This window comes from Chiloscyllium plagiosum, unplaced genomic scaffold (genome assembly GCF_037043375.1).
Source record: "Chiloscyllium plagiosum isolate Xiang-an unplaced genomic scaffold, Cpla_swu_hap1 HiC_scaffold_8, whole genome shotgun sequence".
Taxonomy (NCBI): Eukaryota; Metazoa; Chordata; class Chondrichthyes; order Orectolobiformes; family Hemiscylliidae; genus Chiloscyllium; species Chiloscyllium plagiosum.
Window position 1 is genome coordinate 53,754,414 of NW_028270146.1, and position 13,107 is coordinate 53,767,520.

The 13,107-nt window shown below is 39.9% G+C and overlaps 1 protein-coding gene across 2 annotated transcripts in view; it reads left to right on the forward strand.

Moving 5' to 3' along the window:
* Window positions 1–8,509: 8,509 nt before the first annotated feature.
* tmx1 (thioredoxin-related transmembrane protein 1) overlaps window positions 8,510–13,107 on the forward strand; it is a 28,142-nt gene continuing 23,544 nt past the window's right edge. Inside the window, exons 1-4 of one of the 2 annotated variants that reach the window (XM_043697631.2) lie at window positions 8,510–8,694; window positions 9,089–9,204; window positions 10,041–10,086; window positions 12,309–12,437. In XM_043697631.2, the coding sequence (XP_043553566.2) occupies window positions 8,528–8,694; window positions 9,089–9,204; window positions 10,041–10,086; window positions 12,309–12,437 (458 nt within the window). In that variant the 5' untranslated portion in view covers window positions 8,510–8,527. The remainder of the gene's footprint in view (window positions 8,695–9,088; window positions 9,205–10,040; window positions 10,087–12,308; window positions 12,438–13,107) is intronic. The other variant, XM_043697632.2, reaches the window with a different exon arrangement.

Consider the following 13,107-nt stretch of genomic DNA (forward strand, 5'->3'; position numbering starts at 1 on the left):
AAGCCTGAGGCCCAATTTCAAGTAAGCCCCAAGCCTCTGGCATACACTTGAAGCCGTTTTATATTTTGGGCCTGAAAATGAGCCAGAACCTGTTTCTACCCGATTATGTTCAATTTGACAAAATTACCCTTAATGCTGTGGTACAGATGACTCACTGACTGGAGTAAATTAGACATGAAAGCTAATATTATCAACCAAAAAGACAACAGAATTGGTAAACCATTTGTATTTTGATTCTTTAAGGCCTACACTGAGATATTTCACAGGCCACAGGCATGATGGGCTAAATCGTCTCCTTCTGTGCTGTAAATTCTGAGTCTACGAATAAAAGTGATTCATACTGTATTATAGTAGAGTTTTCTCAAAACTTTCTTCACTAAATTCATGGGTGGCACGGTGACACAGTGGTTAGCACTGCTGCCTCACAGCACTAGAGACCTGGGTTCAATTCCTGCCTCAGGTGACTGTCTGTGTGGAGTTTGCACACTGTCTGCGTGGGTTTCCTCCAGATTCTCCGGTTTCCTCCCACAATCCAAAAATGTGCAGGTTAGGTGAATTGGCCCTGCTAAATTGCCTGTAGTGTAGGGGAATGGGTCTGGGTGGGTTATGCTTCGGTAGGTCGGTGTGGACTTGTTGGGCCGAAGGGCCTGTTTCCACACTGTAAGTAATCTAATCTAAATTTTTATCCATTGTCAATTGATTGAAAAGAGATGAGTAAGGATAATGCTGGTTTGTTTTTACACCCAGTGTCATCAAAGTATCACTCGAAGGACAAATAGGTTTGATGCAGAAGCATATCTTCTTTTAGTCTTTTCTCAATAATGTGATTAAATGTTGACCTCAAAACACTCATCAGTGTTACATTTTTGGTTCTGATACTACACTACTTTCTGGGCATGCACTAAGTTAGATAAAACATGAGGGTTTTGATGTTGCCTGGCCTCTGTAATACTGTCTGGATGAAAATCCAATAAAGATGTTTCACATAGTAGGTAAAACCCAGGGGCAAATTTACTAAGCATGGAATCATATTTTTGCTGCCTCCTAATTATATCTGTCAATATATTTGAAGTTTTGTACATAATATGCACTTCATATAACACACTCTGCTCATCACTTTTTTCTGAGAGAGCTTCAGTCATTTCAATCTTCAGGGATGAATTTGTCGATGCCATTGTTTATCAAATCAGCTCAGCAACAAGAGAAAAATACTAATTGTACATTGCATATAGATATTAATACATTAAAACAAACCGATTTTAATGCAATCTGGAAATATTCAGTGACTGTTTTAAAAACATATTAAGCAGCCCAACAAAGATGACCACACCTGTAATCATGTGATTAAACTTAGCAGTAACTTTCCAGATACTGCTCAGAAGTCAAAGTAAGCTGAACAATCAACTCCTCTTGTACTTCCTGATGGGACTGGAATGCTAACTATAGTGTTATAAGCTGCCACAGATACAAACTGTCTCCAAGTCTCTTAAGCCATAAAATTAGAAGCTAGTCAAATAATTTAAAGTGTGTTAATGATTTTTCACTTAACATCGGAGATTGGTCATGGACACTTATCTATCCACAATGCAAGCCCTGTTTCAATGATAACTGCTGTGGTTGTGGGTTCGCTGAGCTGGGAAGTTGATTTGCAGACATTTCATCCCCAGTCTGGGTGACATCTTCAGTACTTCGAAGCCTCCTGTGAAGCGCTGCTGCTTCCGGTTGCTGGTTTCGGTAGTTCATTGCAGTGGTTGGTATATTAGGTCTAGGTCTATGTGTTTGTTGATGGAGTCAGTAGATGAGTGAGATGCTACTAGAAATTCTCTGGTTTAGCTTGCCTTATGATTGTTGTGTTGTCCCAGTGTCGGATTTCTGGTATTTGTCACCTGTGTGTATGGCTACTAGGGACAGCTGGTTGTGGCATTTAGTGGCTAGCTAGTGTTCATGGATGCGGATTGCTAGTTGACTGCCTGTTTGTACTCTATAGTGTTTCATGCAGTCATTGCATGGAATCTTGTAAATTAAGTCAGTGATGCACATGGTGGGTGTAGAGTCTTTTGTCATAGTGAGTTGTCTGAGTGTGGCTGTCAGTTTATGGGCTGTCATGAATTTGAGTGGTTGGAGGAGTCTGGATGTTAGTTCTGAGAGTTTTTTATATAAGGTAGTGTGGTGAGTGCGTCAAGTCGTGGCATGTCCTCATCACGTTGTTTGTCTGCTAGGCATCTGCAAATAAAGTTGCAGAGGTATCCGTTCTTGATGAAGACTCTGTAGAGATGTTCTTCTTCTTTTCACAGGTCTGGGGTGCTGCAGTGTGTTGTATCTGTTTTGAACAAGGTTCTAATGCAGCTTCTGTTGTGTGTGTTGTAGTTCAGGTTCTGGTCCATGTGTGTTACTTTTCTGTACACTTCTGTGGTGCATTCACTGTTCTGTGTTCTTTCTACCATTACATTTCAGGAATGGGAGTCGATTGTTGGTTTCCTCCTTTCTCATAAATCTGATCCCTGTGAGCATAGTGTTGATAATCCGGTGTGTGTTCTCAATTTCCATTCTCTTAATAATTACAAAAGTGTCATCCACTTATCTGATCCAGAGTTTTGGCTGGATTTGTGGGAGGGCTTTTGTTCCAGTCTTTGCATCATTGCTTCTGCTATGAGCTTGGAGATGGGTGAGCCCATAGGTGTTCCATTGATCTGTTCACATATTTGGTTGTTGAATGTGAAGTTTGTCATCAAGCACAGGTCTAGTAGCTTGAGTATGCAGTCCTTGTTGATAGGTTCCCCTTCATGTTGTCTGTTCTGTTTGTCTAGGAAGTTGGCAATTGTGTCTCTGATCAGAGTTTTGTCAATTGAAGTGAACAGTGCCATTGCATTAAATGAGACCATTGCTTCGACCTTGTCTATGTTTATGTTCTTGATGTTGTCTAGGAATTCCTGTGATGATTGTATGGAGTGTTTGGATCTGCTAATAAGATTTTTCAGTTTTTGTTGAAGTTCTTTTGCCAGTTTATGTGATGGAGTTCCAGAGTGTGCCGCAATGGATCTAAGTCTGGTTTGTGTACCTTGGGTAATCAGTAAAATATTGGGGTGTTGTTGCTTTCTGGTTTCATCCTTTGTAGGTCAGACTTGGTTAGCAACCTTTTTTTGTAGGTTCCGCAGTGTGTTGTTTACTCCATTGGTTAGCTGTGGTGTGGGATCATACTCCCTCTGTAGGTAGGTGTCAGTATCTGCAAGTAGTTTCTCTGCTTTCTGAATATATTTGGTCTTGTCCATAATGACCATCATTTTGCCTTTATCCGCTTGTACTATGATTATGTTCCTATCCTTTTTGAGTGTGTTGAGGATTTCTCTCCTTAGTGTTGAGATTGTTCATTTGTCTTTTCTTTGTGAGTACAATGCTTGCTGTTTCTCTTAGGTTAGTCCGTTAGTCTTGAGCATACATTCTAGTGCAGCTAGGAAGTCTGTAATTTTTATGGCCTTGTGGTTGTAGTTGGTCCCTTGGCTAGTCTGGTTTTTTCTGTGTCTGTGAGCTGTCTTTTGGAGAGGTTTCTTATCCAGGTGTCAGTCATGTTGTCTTCTCTGCTGTTGGCTAGTATAGTCATTTTGTCTTGTAGTGCTGTTCTCTTTTTATATGTGTTCCGTTCTGTCCTATGGTGATGACCTGTTGGATTGTTGTGGTCCCCTTATGATTGGTTGTTTTTAAAACTAACAATTTTTCGCACGCAGTTTCTTGTCTGTACCTGTGTAGTTTGTTGTGTGTCCATAATCAGATGTCCCTAGTAGCCATACACACAGAGGACAAAGATCACAAATTTGACTGGGACAACATATTGATCATAGGACAAGCTAAACAGAGGACAGCCAGAGAATTTCCAGAAGTATGGCACTCATCCATGGATTCCATCAACAAACGCATAGTCCTAGACTCAATATAATGCCCACGACAACAAACTACCGGAACCAGCAAACAGAAACAGCAGGAACGGAACTAAATAAATTCCAGAAGACACAGCATGGCAGCACTTCACAGGAGGCTTCAAGGCACTGAAGATGTCACCTAGACAGGGGATGAAACATCTGCAAATCAATCTCCCAGCTCAGCAAACATACCCACAACCATGGCAACTGGCACCAAAGCTACAAGTCTTGACGTAAACCTTCAATGACAACTCTTCACCACAATGCTTGGGTAATTGACTCCCACGACGCTGAACCCAACTGCCTTTTAACCATAAAATTTTGAAATTGCAATTAGTTAAAAGGTCAGTGCTGCTTCATCAACTGACAATATCAAAATCATAACTTTGAGCTAAAAAAATAAAGTCTGCAGTATGTAGAAAGCAAGCCAATAACCTTTATTTAAGCTCTCTGCAAGTAATAAACCTTCTTTGGTAAAACAGCAAAGCAATATTCCTTAGAAGATGTTCCAAGGAATTTCAAACAGAACAAACTGTCTTAAACTCCATTGACTGAATGTTGGACAACCGTGACACAGTGGTTAGCACTGCTGCCTCACAGCGCCAGAGACCCAGGTTCAATTCCCGCCTCAGGCGACTGACTGTGTGGAGTTTGCACGTTCTTCCCGTGTCTGCCTGGGTTTCCTCCAGGTGCTCCAGTTTCCTCCCACAGTCCAAGGATGTGCAGGTGAGGTGAATTGGCCAGGCTAAATTGCCCGTAGAGTTAGGTAAGGGGTACATGTAGGGGTATGGGTGGGTTGCGCTTCAGCGGGGCGGTGTGGACATGTTGGGCCAAAGGGCCTATTTCCACACTGTAAGTAATCTAATTTAATCAATTGATCCCTGACACAATGGAATTTTGGTCACCAAGCAAGAATATTGATAAATAGATATCCTTTAGTTATTTTGTACTCAAGTTGTTGCTAATTGAATAATCTTTTTATCCACTTATATGTTTATGGGTGTGCATGTGCTGTGAAGCATATCCCCCATTGCATTGATAAGTGTTTAACACTGTTCCAGTGTTGTTGCGATCCTTATAAACTCAGAGCCCACAAACAGGGAACAGATGAAATACACCACATTGTTCATAAGCATAACTTTCTTACACACTGGTGATAACAAAAAGAGAGATTTGTTTTATAACTTGCAATCTATCCACAACACTTTAAACATTGTACCAAACTCTGATAAGAAGAGTCATTAGACCTTCTATAATGACCATTTTCACTGTGCTAGTGAAAGGAAGTAATTTAAATTTATTTAGTGCTTTTTAGATTCATAGATTGTCTCAAAAGTATTTCATGCCAATAAACACTTTTTAATGACTGGAATAGAGGTTATATAAGAACCATTTTCAAAGATGAACAAATTAAAAATAATGATGAGATAAATGACCAATTCATGTTAGCTGTCTAATGGTCACGGAGCACCAAATATTAGTTCTTTGATCATCTTGTCTTGATGTAGAGTCATAGAGTTATACAGCTTGGAAACAGACCTCTTAGTCCCACTCATCCATGCTGACCAGATATCCTGAACTGATCTAGTCCCATTTGTCAGCATTTGATTCATTTCCCTCCAGATCCTTCCTATTCATGTATTCATCCAAATGCCTGTTGTGATTGTACCCCCCCCCCCCCCCCCCCCACTTCATCAGCTCTTCTGGCAGCTCGTTCCACACAGACTACCTTCTGCGTGAAAACGTTGCCCCTTCTAAGTCTTTCCCCCTCTCACCTTAAACGTATGTCTTCTAGTTTTGGACTCCCCTACACTTTGACTATTCACCCTATCCATGCCCCTCATGATTTTATAAACTTCTGTAAGATCAGCCCTCAGCCTCTGATGCTTCAGGAAAAGTTGCTCCAATCTATTTAGCCTATACCCATAATGCAAACTCTCCAGTCTCAGCAACATCCTTTAAAATCCATTCTGAACCCTTTCAAGCTTAATAACATCTTTCTTATGGCAGGGAGACCAGAATTGAATGCAGCATTCTAAAAGTGGCCTCACCAATGTCTTGTACAGCCGCAACATGACGTCTCAAGTTATACTCAATACACTGACCAATCAAGGCAAGTATCGATATATCTTGCACTTTCAACTAAACAAGCAAATATTTAATTTGACACCTCATCCAAAAGACAAAATACTCTACTTCCTCCCCATTGGTAGTACTCCTTCAACAGCAACAATCATTTCAAATGTATGTGCTTTCCAAAAGGAGAATTGAGGGGGCGAATCTACAATTGGATCCAACTGCTCTACACAAATGATTGGGAATCATAAAACTTCTCAAATTTCTCTCCCTTGGCTTATTTGCGTATTGTATAGAACCTTGTTCCAAGCCCATCTGGAAGGCTAAGGGGTTGAGAGAGGTGGCTATCCTAGGTAGCAAAGGCATGCATGACAAAGCCTCTCTGTACATGGAAAAGCATTGCTGGCTTCCGCTCAGACGTGTTGGCATGCACTCATGAGAGTCTGCGAGTATGAACTGGCCTAGGAGCCAAGATCACTCAAGATGAGAGCAATTGGGCTGATTGATGCTTTGCTCCATCACCATCAGGTCAGACTGCATGAAGACACTGGCGATAGGAAGGAAGCACTAGTGCATGTACTAAAAATGGGTCTGATCCACTAACGTCCTTTAGGGTTGGAAATCTGCCATCCTTACCTAGTGCCCTATATGTGATTCCAGACTCAAAGCAATGTGGTTGACGGGAAACTATAGACCTGAGTCTGACTTTGGTTGTGCTTAAATTGTTAGAGGTCATTATAAAAGATAGGATTTATGAACATTTAAAAAGGCAAAAATGATTAAGGATAGTCAGTATGGTTTTGTGTGAGGATAATTGTGTCTCACAAATTTGTTTGAGTTTTTTTTGAGGAAGTTACCAAAAAGCTTGATGATGTTTATTTGGATTTTAGTAAAGCCTTCGATAAGGTTTTGCATGGTAGACTAATTAGTAAAGGTAGGGATGGGATTCAGGACGAGCCTGCCAATTGGATACATAATTGGCTTAACAGCAGGAGACAGAGCGTAATGGTATCTGGTTGCTTTTCACACTGGAGGCCTGTGACCAGTGGTGTTCCACAGAGATCAGTCCTGAGTCCTCTTTTGTTTGTCATTTGTATAAAATGACTTGGATGAGAATATGGAAGGCATGGTTAGTAAGTTTGTGGACAACACCAAAATTGATGGCATTGTAGACAATGAAGAAGGTTTTCTAAGATTACAAAGAGATATTGATCAAATGGGTCAATGGGCTGAAAAATGGCAGATGGAGTTCAATTTCGATAAATGCAAGGTATTGCATTTTGGTACAACAAACAAGGGTAGGGCTTATACAATTAATGGTAGGGCCTTGAGTAGTGTAGAAGAGGGACCTAGGGTTGCAGGTACATAATTCTTTGAAGTCTGTGTCACATATATATAGGGTGGTTAAAAAAGTCATTACACACTTGTCTTCAATGCTCAGTCCTTTTGAGTATAGGAGTTGCCAAGTCATGTTGAGGTTATTCAGGACATTGGTGAGGCCTCTTCTGGAATACTGTGTCCACTTTAAGGAAGAATTTATCAAACTGGAGAGGGTTCAGAAGAGATTTACCAGAATGTAGCCGGATATGGAAGGTTTGAGTTATAAAGAAAGGCTGAATAGGCTGGGACCTTTTTCACTGAAGTGTAAGAGGTTAAAAGGTGATCGGAAAGAGGTTTTTAAAATAATAAGAGGTATAGATAGAGTTAATGGTAGTTGTCTTTTCCCTAGGATGGGGTATTTCAAGACTATGGGGTACATTTTAAGGTGAGAGGAGAGAGATGTAAAAAGACATATGAGGCAATATTTTACACAGAGGGCAGTTTGTGTGTGGAATGAACTTCCTGAGAAAGTGGTGGATGCGAGTGGATGCCGGTCTCATTCCTGAAGAAGGGCTTATGCCTGAAATGTCGATTCTCCTGCTCCTTGGTGCTGCCTGGCCTGCTGTGTTTTTCCAGCACATTTTTCAACTCAACGATGCGGGTACAATTTCAACATTTAGAAGACAATTGGATAAATCCACAAATTGAAATGGATTGAATGGATACGGGCCAGGAGCAGGCATGTGGGACTAGTTTAGTTTGGGATCATGTTCGGCATAGACTGGTTAGATCGAAGGGTCTGTTTCCATGCTGTATGACTCTATGACTCAGGACTGTCCGTTGGGCAATAAATGCTTGCTGAACGAGTGACACCTGCAACCCATGATGAAGAATGAACATACATTGTGTCCATTCTGATGGGCCTTGAATCATGCATAATTCTGAATGTCTCTGCTTTATGGCACGACTACACCTAGGCATTCTGTCCATCACCCTGCATTCTTCCCAATGCCTTCTAGATCTGCCAAATCTAATTCTGTCCTGTGATGTGTGTACCCCCTGTTACATGTCCATTGCATGGTTATATTACATTCAGGGAGTCTGCTCGACCCTTTCCCACCCCCACAACACCAACACCACCACCACCTGGAAATCACTGTGACTGCGCATGTCCCGCCTAGGTGACACGCGCAGTGCGTAGCGGATGTGTCGGGAAGATGGCGGCGGCCGGGTCCTCGGGGCGGCCTGAGCTCGGTTTGGTAACGTTGTTACTGTTGACCGTGTGGGCTTCAGTATTGGCCGTACAGGCCCAGAGGAGTCCAGTCAAAGTCATCACCGACCACAACTGGAGGGAGATCCTGGAAGGAGAATGGATGGTGGAGTTGTGAGTGACGGGAGGTGGGATGGGGATGGGGATGGGGATGGGGATGGGGATGGGGAACTGAGCCTCCGGGACTGGGCGGTTCTCCCACGTGCTGTTTGCAGCAAGTTGTGTTCCTGAGACTGAGTCAGTGAAGGTTGAAAAAAATTACCGAAATTGAACCACATCAGGGCCAGTAACCATCACCCAGGAAGGGCTGTCACTTTTAACAATCACATCCCTACCTCCTTTAAACTTTTCTGAGTTACGATGTCTAAAATAACTTACAGATGTTTTGCTACTCATAGGATTTCTAAAAGTAAGAGTAATTTAAAACAAAAAAAAGGGGTTGGGTTGCAGTGATTCTAGTAAGTAACTATGCATTTGTGTTAATCTGTATGTCCACTTTAATCTCCAGCTATGCCCCCTGGTGTCCTGCCTGCCAGCAGCTACAGTCTGAATGGAATGAGTTTGCAGAGTGGAGTGATGATCTGGGTGTTAACGTAGCCAAAGTGGATGTAACTGAACAGCCAGGTAATTTTCTGCAGTTGTGTCATTACACTCAAATAATATTTTGTTGTGGGGAACAAAACCTGACTAAAATCTCCTGTAAAGAATGAATCTTCAGAAGTGTGTGCAAACTAGAAGGACTGATTATTATTTCCACTCTTGAGAAGAACGTGATAGATTTTCACACTTGAGAGGTTTTTTTTTAATTCTGCCAGTGTTAAACCAATAATTGCAAAAGCATTTCAGCTGAATGGAATATTTTGTTATTGCCAGTTCTCTGCACAAATGTTTCAAATCTGTATAATTGTACCCTTCTGATTTTATGGCTGCATGCTTTATTCTTGATGTAATTGTAATAATCTATATGAGGAGTATTTGTGCTTTGCATATGGAGGTAGTTGCTACATAAAGTGACAAGGATGTAGTTTTTATTCATTTTGTACTGGGGCAAGTGCCTAGGTTTCGTAAGCATTGTTTTTGTCAGAAGTCTGAACTATAAATCAGCATGTGGTCTTTGAAATATTGTGCCTGTTTGTCACTTCAGAAATATCAATTTTAGTATTGCTCATCTGCAGAATCCAACTTGGAGTCATAAATATGAATCCAACTTGGAGTCATAAATACCTTCCAATCTGTATAAGTCATGTTGAAATAAAATTTTCAGTTTATCTGCTGAAAAATAAGAAATATATAGTAAGCTCTGCTTGCCTGGGCAAACTGACTGGCAACAGTTAAAGACTCCTTTCTTAAGTGATATTTAGTACTTTTTTTTAATCAACCCATTGTTTTGTTCATAATTGATACAAAGGTTTCTTAATTATTTTGTTTTAACTGAGAATCCATTTTGTATTTTAAAATAGGTTTGAGTGGCCGTTTCATTATTACTGCTCTTCCTACGATATACCAGTGAGTATATAATACTTAGCTACAAATAGCACTGAAGAAAATTACAACGTACAGTATATTTACTTATATCTAAGTTCTTTTTATATCATTTTAATATCCACAAATACATAAATCTTTAAACATCATGCTGATCCTGTAGAACACATGATTGAGACTTTTGCCTTTTTCAAAACCATTTAAAATTACTTTGATAATGAGTTTACACTCCTTATGAATAAGAATGTGATTTGTCATACGCATCTTGTGGTAATGTAGCATTGCCTGAAACTGTAATTACAATTCTTTCCCTTTTCTTAGGATATCAGCTATGTGTCTTTAATATAGACTACAAATCAACTTTTTTACAAGTAAAAATTAGATATTTGCAGGAAATCAATACAGATCCAAAGAGTGTAAGCATCTTGGTAACTTCAGTGCAGAATTTGGGCTCATGCATCTGTAATGTGTTTAATCCACAATCTTTGTATTATGAAGCCTTTAAATAACCTTCTTTATTCAATGAATTATGTATAACTTGCCAAAAATGTATCTACATCTCATTGTCTGGGAAAGATGCTCTGAGGCATTCCCCTGTACCCAGAGATGATCTTTTGAGATCTGTTCCAGTCAACTGACCTAGAAAATAGAAGATTCATAAATCCCTACAGTGCCGCAAGAGGCCATTAGGCCCTTCGACTCTGTACTGACTTTCAAAGAACATCTCATCCAGATCCACCCTGTCTCCATAACTACACATTTTGCATGTCTAATCTCGCTAGCCTACTTCCCTGGACACTGTGGGCAATTTAGCTTGCTCAGTCACCTAATTTGCACATCTTTAGACTGTGGGAGGAAACCAGAGCACCCAGTGGAAACCCAGCCATACACTGGGAGGCTGTGCAAACTGCACACAGACAGTCATCCAAAGATGGAATTGAACCCAGATCCCTGGTTCCGTGAGGCAGCAGTGGAAACCACTTATGAAGGAAACATTTTGGGAATGGTGGTCAATGTTTGAAAGATGCAAATGTATTGGTGGTCTTTTGATTAGCTGACTCTGATAGCCTTGCCACAAAGAATGGGGTAGGTATTTGAAACCTGGTGACAAACAACTGTATGCTTGTAGAGATTTAGTAGTCAGAATAGCTGAGATTATTGTTTATAGTCACCTGAAGGAAGAAAATCTGAAAGATCTTTGTTATGTCATTCCAACCATAGAATAGGACTTTGGATTAATTGCCGTCCAGATGATTAGTCTGCAGTAAACAAAATGAAAATAAAAAGATCTCCTAAATGGATGATTAGAAATACATAGCTGATATTTACTTTGACAAAACTATTCATTAAAGGATCTTCTGAAGTAAGATTTGCTTAAGTATCTCAACAGAACTGTGATCATATTCATTGCCTATTAATGTTAAATGTTTTATTCATTTCCTGTCCAGCTTGTCGCTATCCCTACAAGGAAACCTGCTTTGCCATGACTAAGTATGGGGTTTATATTGTATGTGGTCCCAGGCTCCTCACAGGTGACTGTCCACATTGCTTTACTAAGCATAACAGCTGCACCCTAAATGTGTTACAAACATTACTCATCTGTGCCTTCTGAACCATTGACTTGTTAGCATCATCTATGTTACCTGCCATTCCTTGTATTCATTCACTTTGATGGGATGGTATCCTGACATCACAACAGCTAGGAATGATGGGCTGCTCATTTTGTTTTCTATGACTGCTGAATAGAGATGCCTAGGTATGGCCACAAGTGTACACAACCAGTTATTTGGAGTCAAAAATACGTGTTGTGCAGCAGCAGTTTCCGCTACCCACAATCTTTCTGATTGCGTTGCTTATCAGGGGGATCAAGGGTATTAGCCCTTTCAAACACTTCCGAGATGTCTCGGAAGTGACATTATCATAAAAACCAAAAGAAAATTGCTTTTGCTACCATAATACCAAAAAAAACCTTTTAATATTACAAGTATGGTATGGCTAATTACAATGATTTAACTTTCATTGTAATTATAAACCAATGTGTATGTTTACAAATAAAATGCAACTTCTTTCATATAAAGGTTTAAGAGCAGGGTTAAAAATAAAATTCAGATTCTTGGATTATAGCTGTTTTAAATGGCATTTAATTTGCTTAACTTTAACAGTTGTACTAGTTTTGTTCATGTACAGATTAGTGAAAAGGTCTCTTTACTTAAGTGTTTATAGTTGCTTTTTGTTTTGTTTTTCAGCTGTAAGGATGGAGAGTTTAGAAAATATCAAGGCCCTAGAATGAAGAACGACTTTATTGACTTTATAGATGGAAAGAAATGGGAATCCATCGAACCAATGTATTCTTGGTTGCGACCCTCCTCATTTTTGTAAGTTTAAGTAATCCAGATTACAATGTAGTATTAGTTTTCTAATTCTGAGTAAGTTATATTTCTTAGTTTTATTGTTATTTATTATTTCTTAATATTGTAAGTTACTTTACAAGATATTATTTAAAAGGTTTGACACCAATTAAAACTACTGAGGCCTATTTTATTGTTTCCCAGGGTCCAATCAATATTTGAACATGATCCGAAACACTGATTTTATTGTGATTGATAACATTTATTATCATTCCTTAACTATGCTTGAGGAAGTGGTGGTGAGCTGACTTCTTGAACCCATGTAGTCCTTGGGATGTTAGGAAGTGAGGATTTGGAACCAACACAGTGAAAGAATGGATGGTGTGGATGGCTTCAAGGGAAATTAGCAGGTGGTGGTGTTCCCATATATTTGCTGCCCTAATCCTTAAGTGTTGGTGGAGAAACCTTGGTAATCTACTGCATCTTGCAGATGACATACACTGTTGCTACTGACCATTGGCTGTGAAAGAAATTAACGCCAAAAGTAATGGTTGAGGTAAAGTTAAGCAGGTTCTTTATTCTGGATGTTGTCAAGTTTGTTGTGATTACCACTGCATCCATCCAGTGGAGAGCTTTGTATCATACTCCTAACTTGTACCTTGTAGATGGTGGAAAGATGTTGGGAAAGCAGCAGATG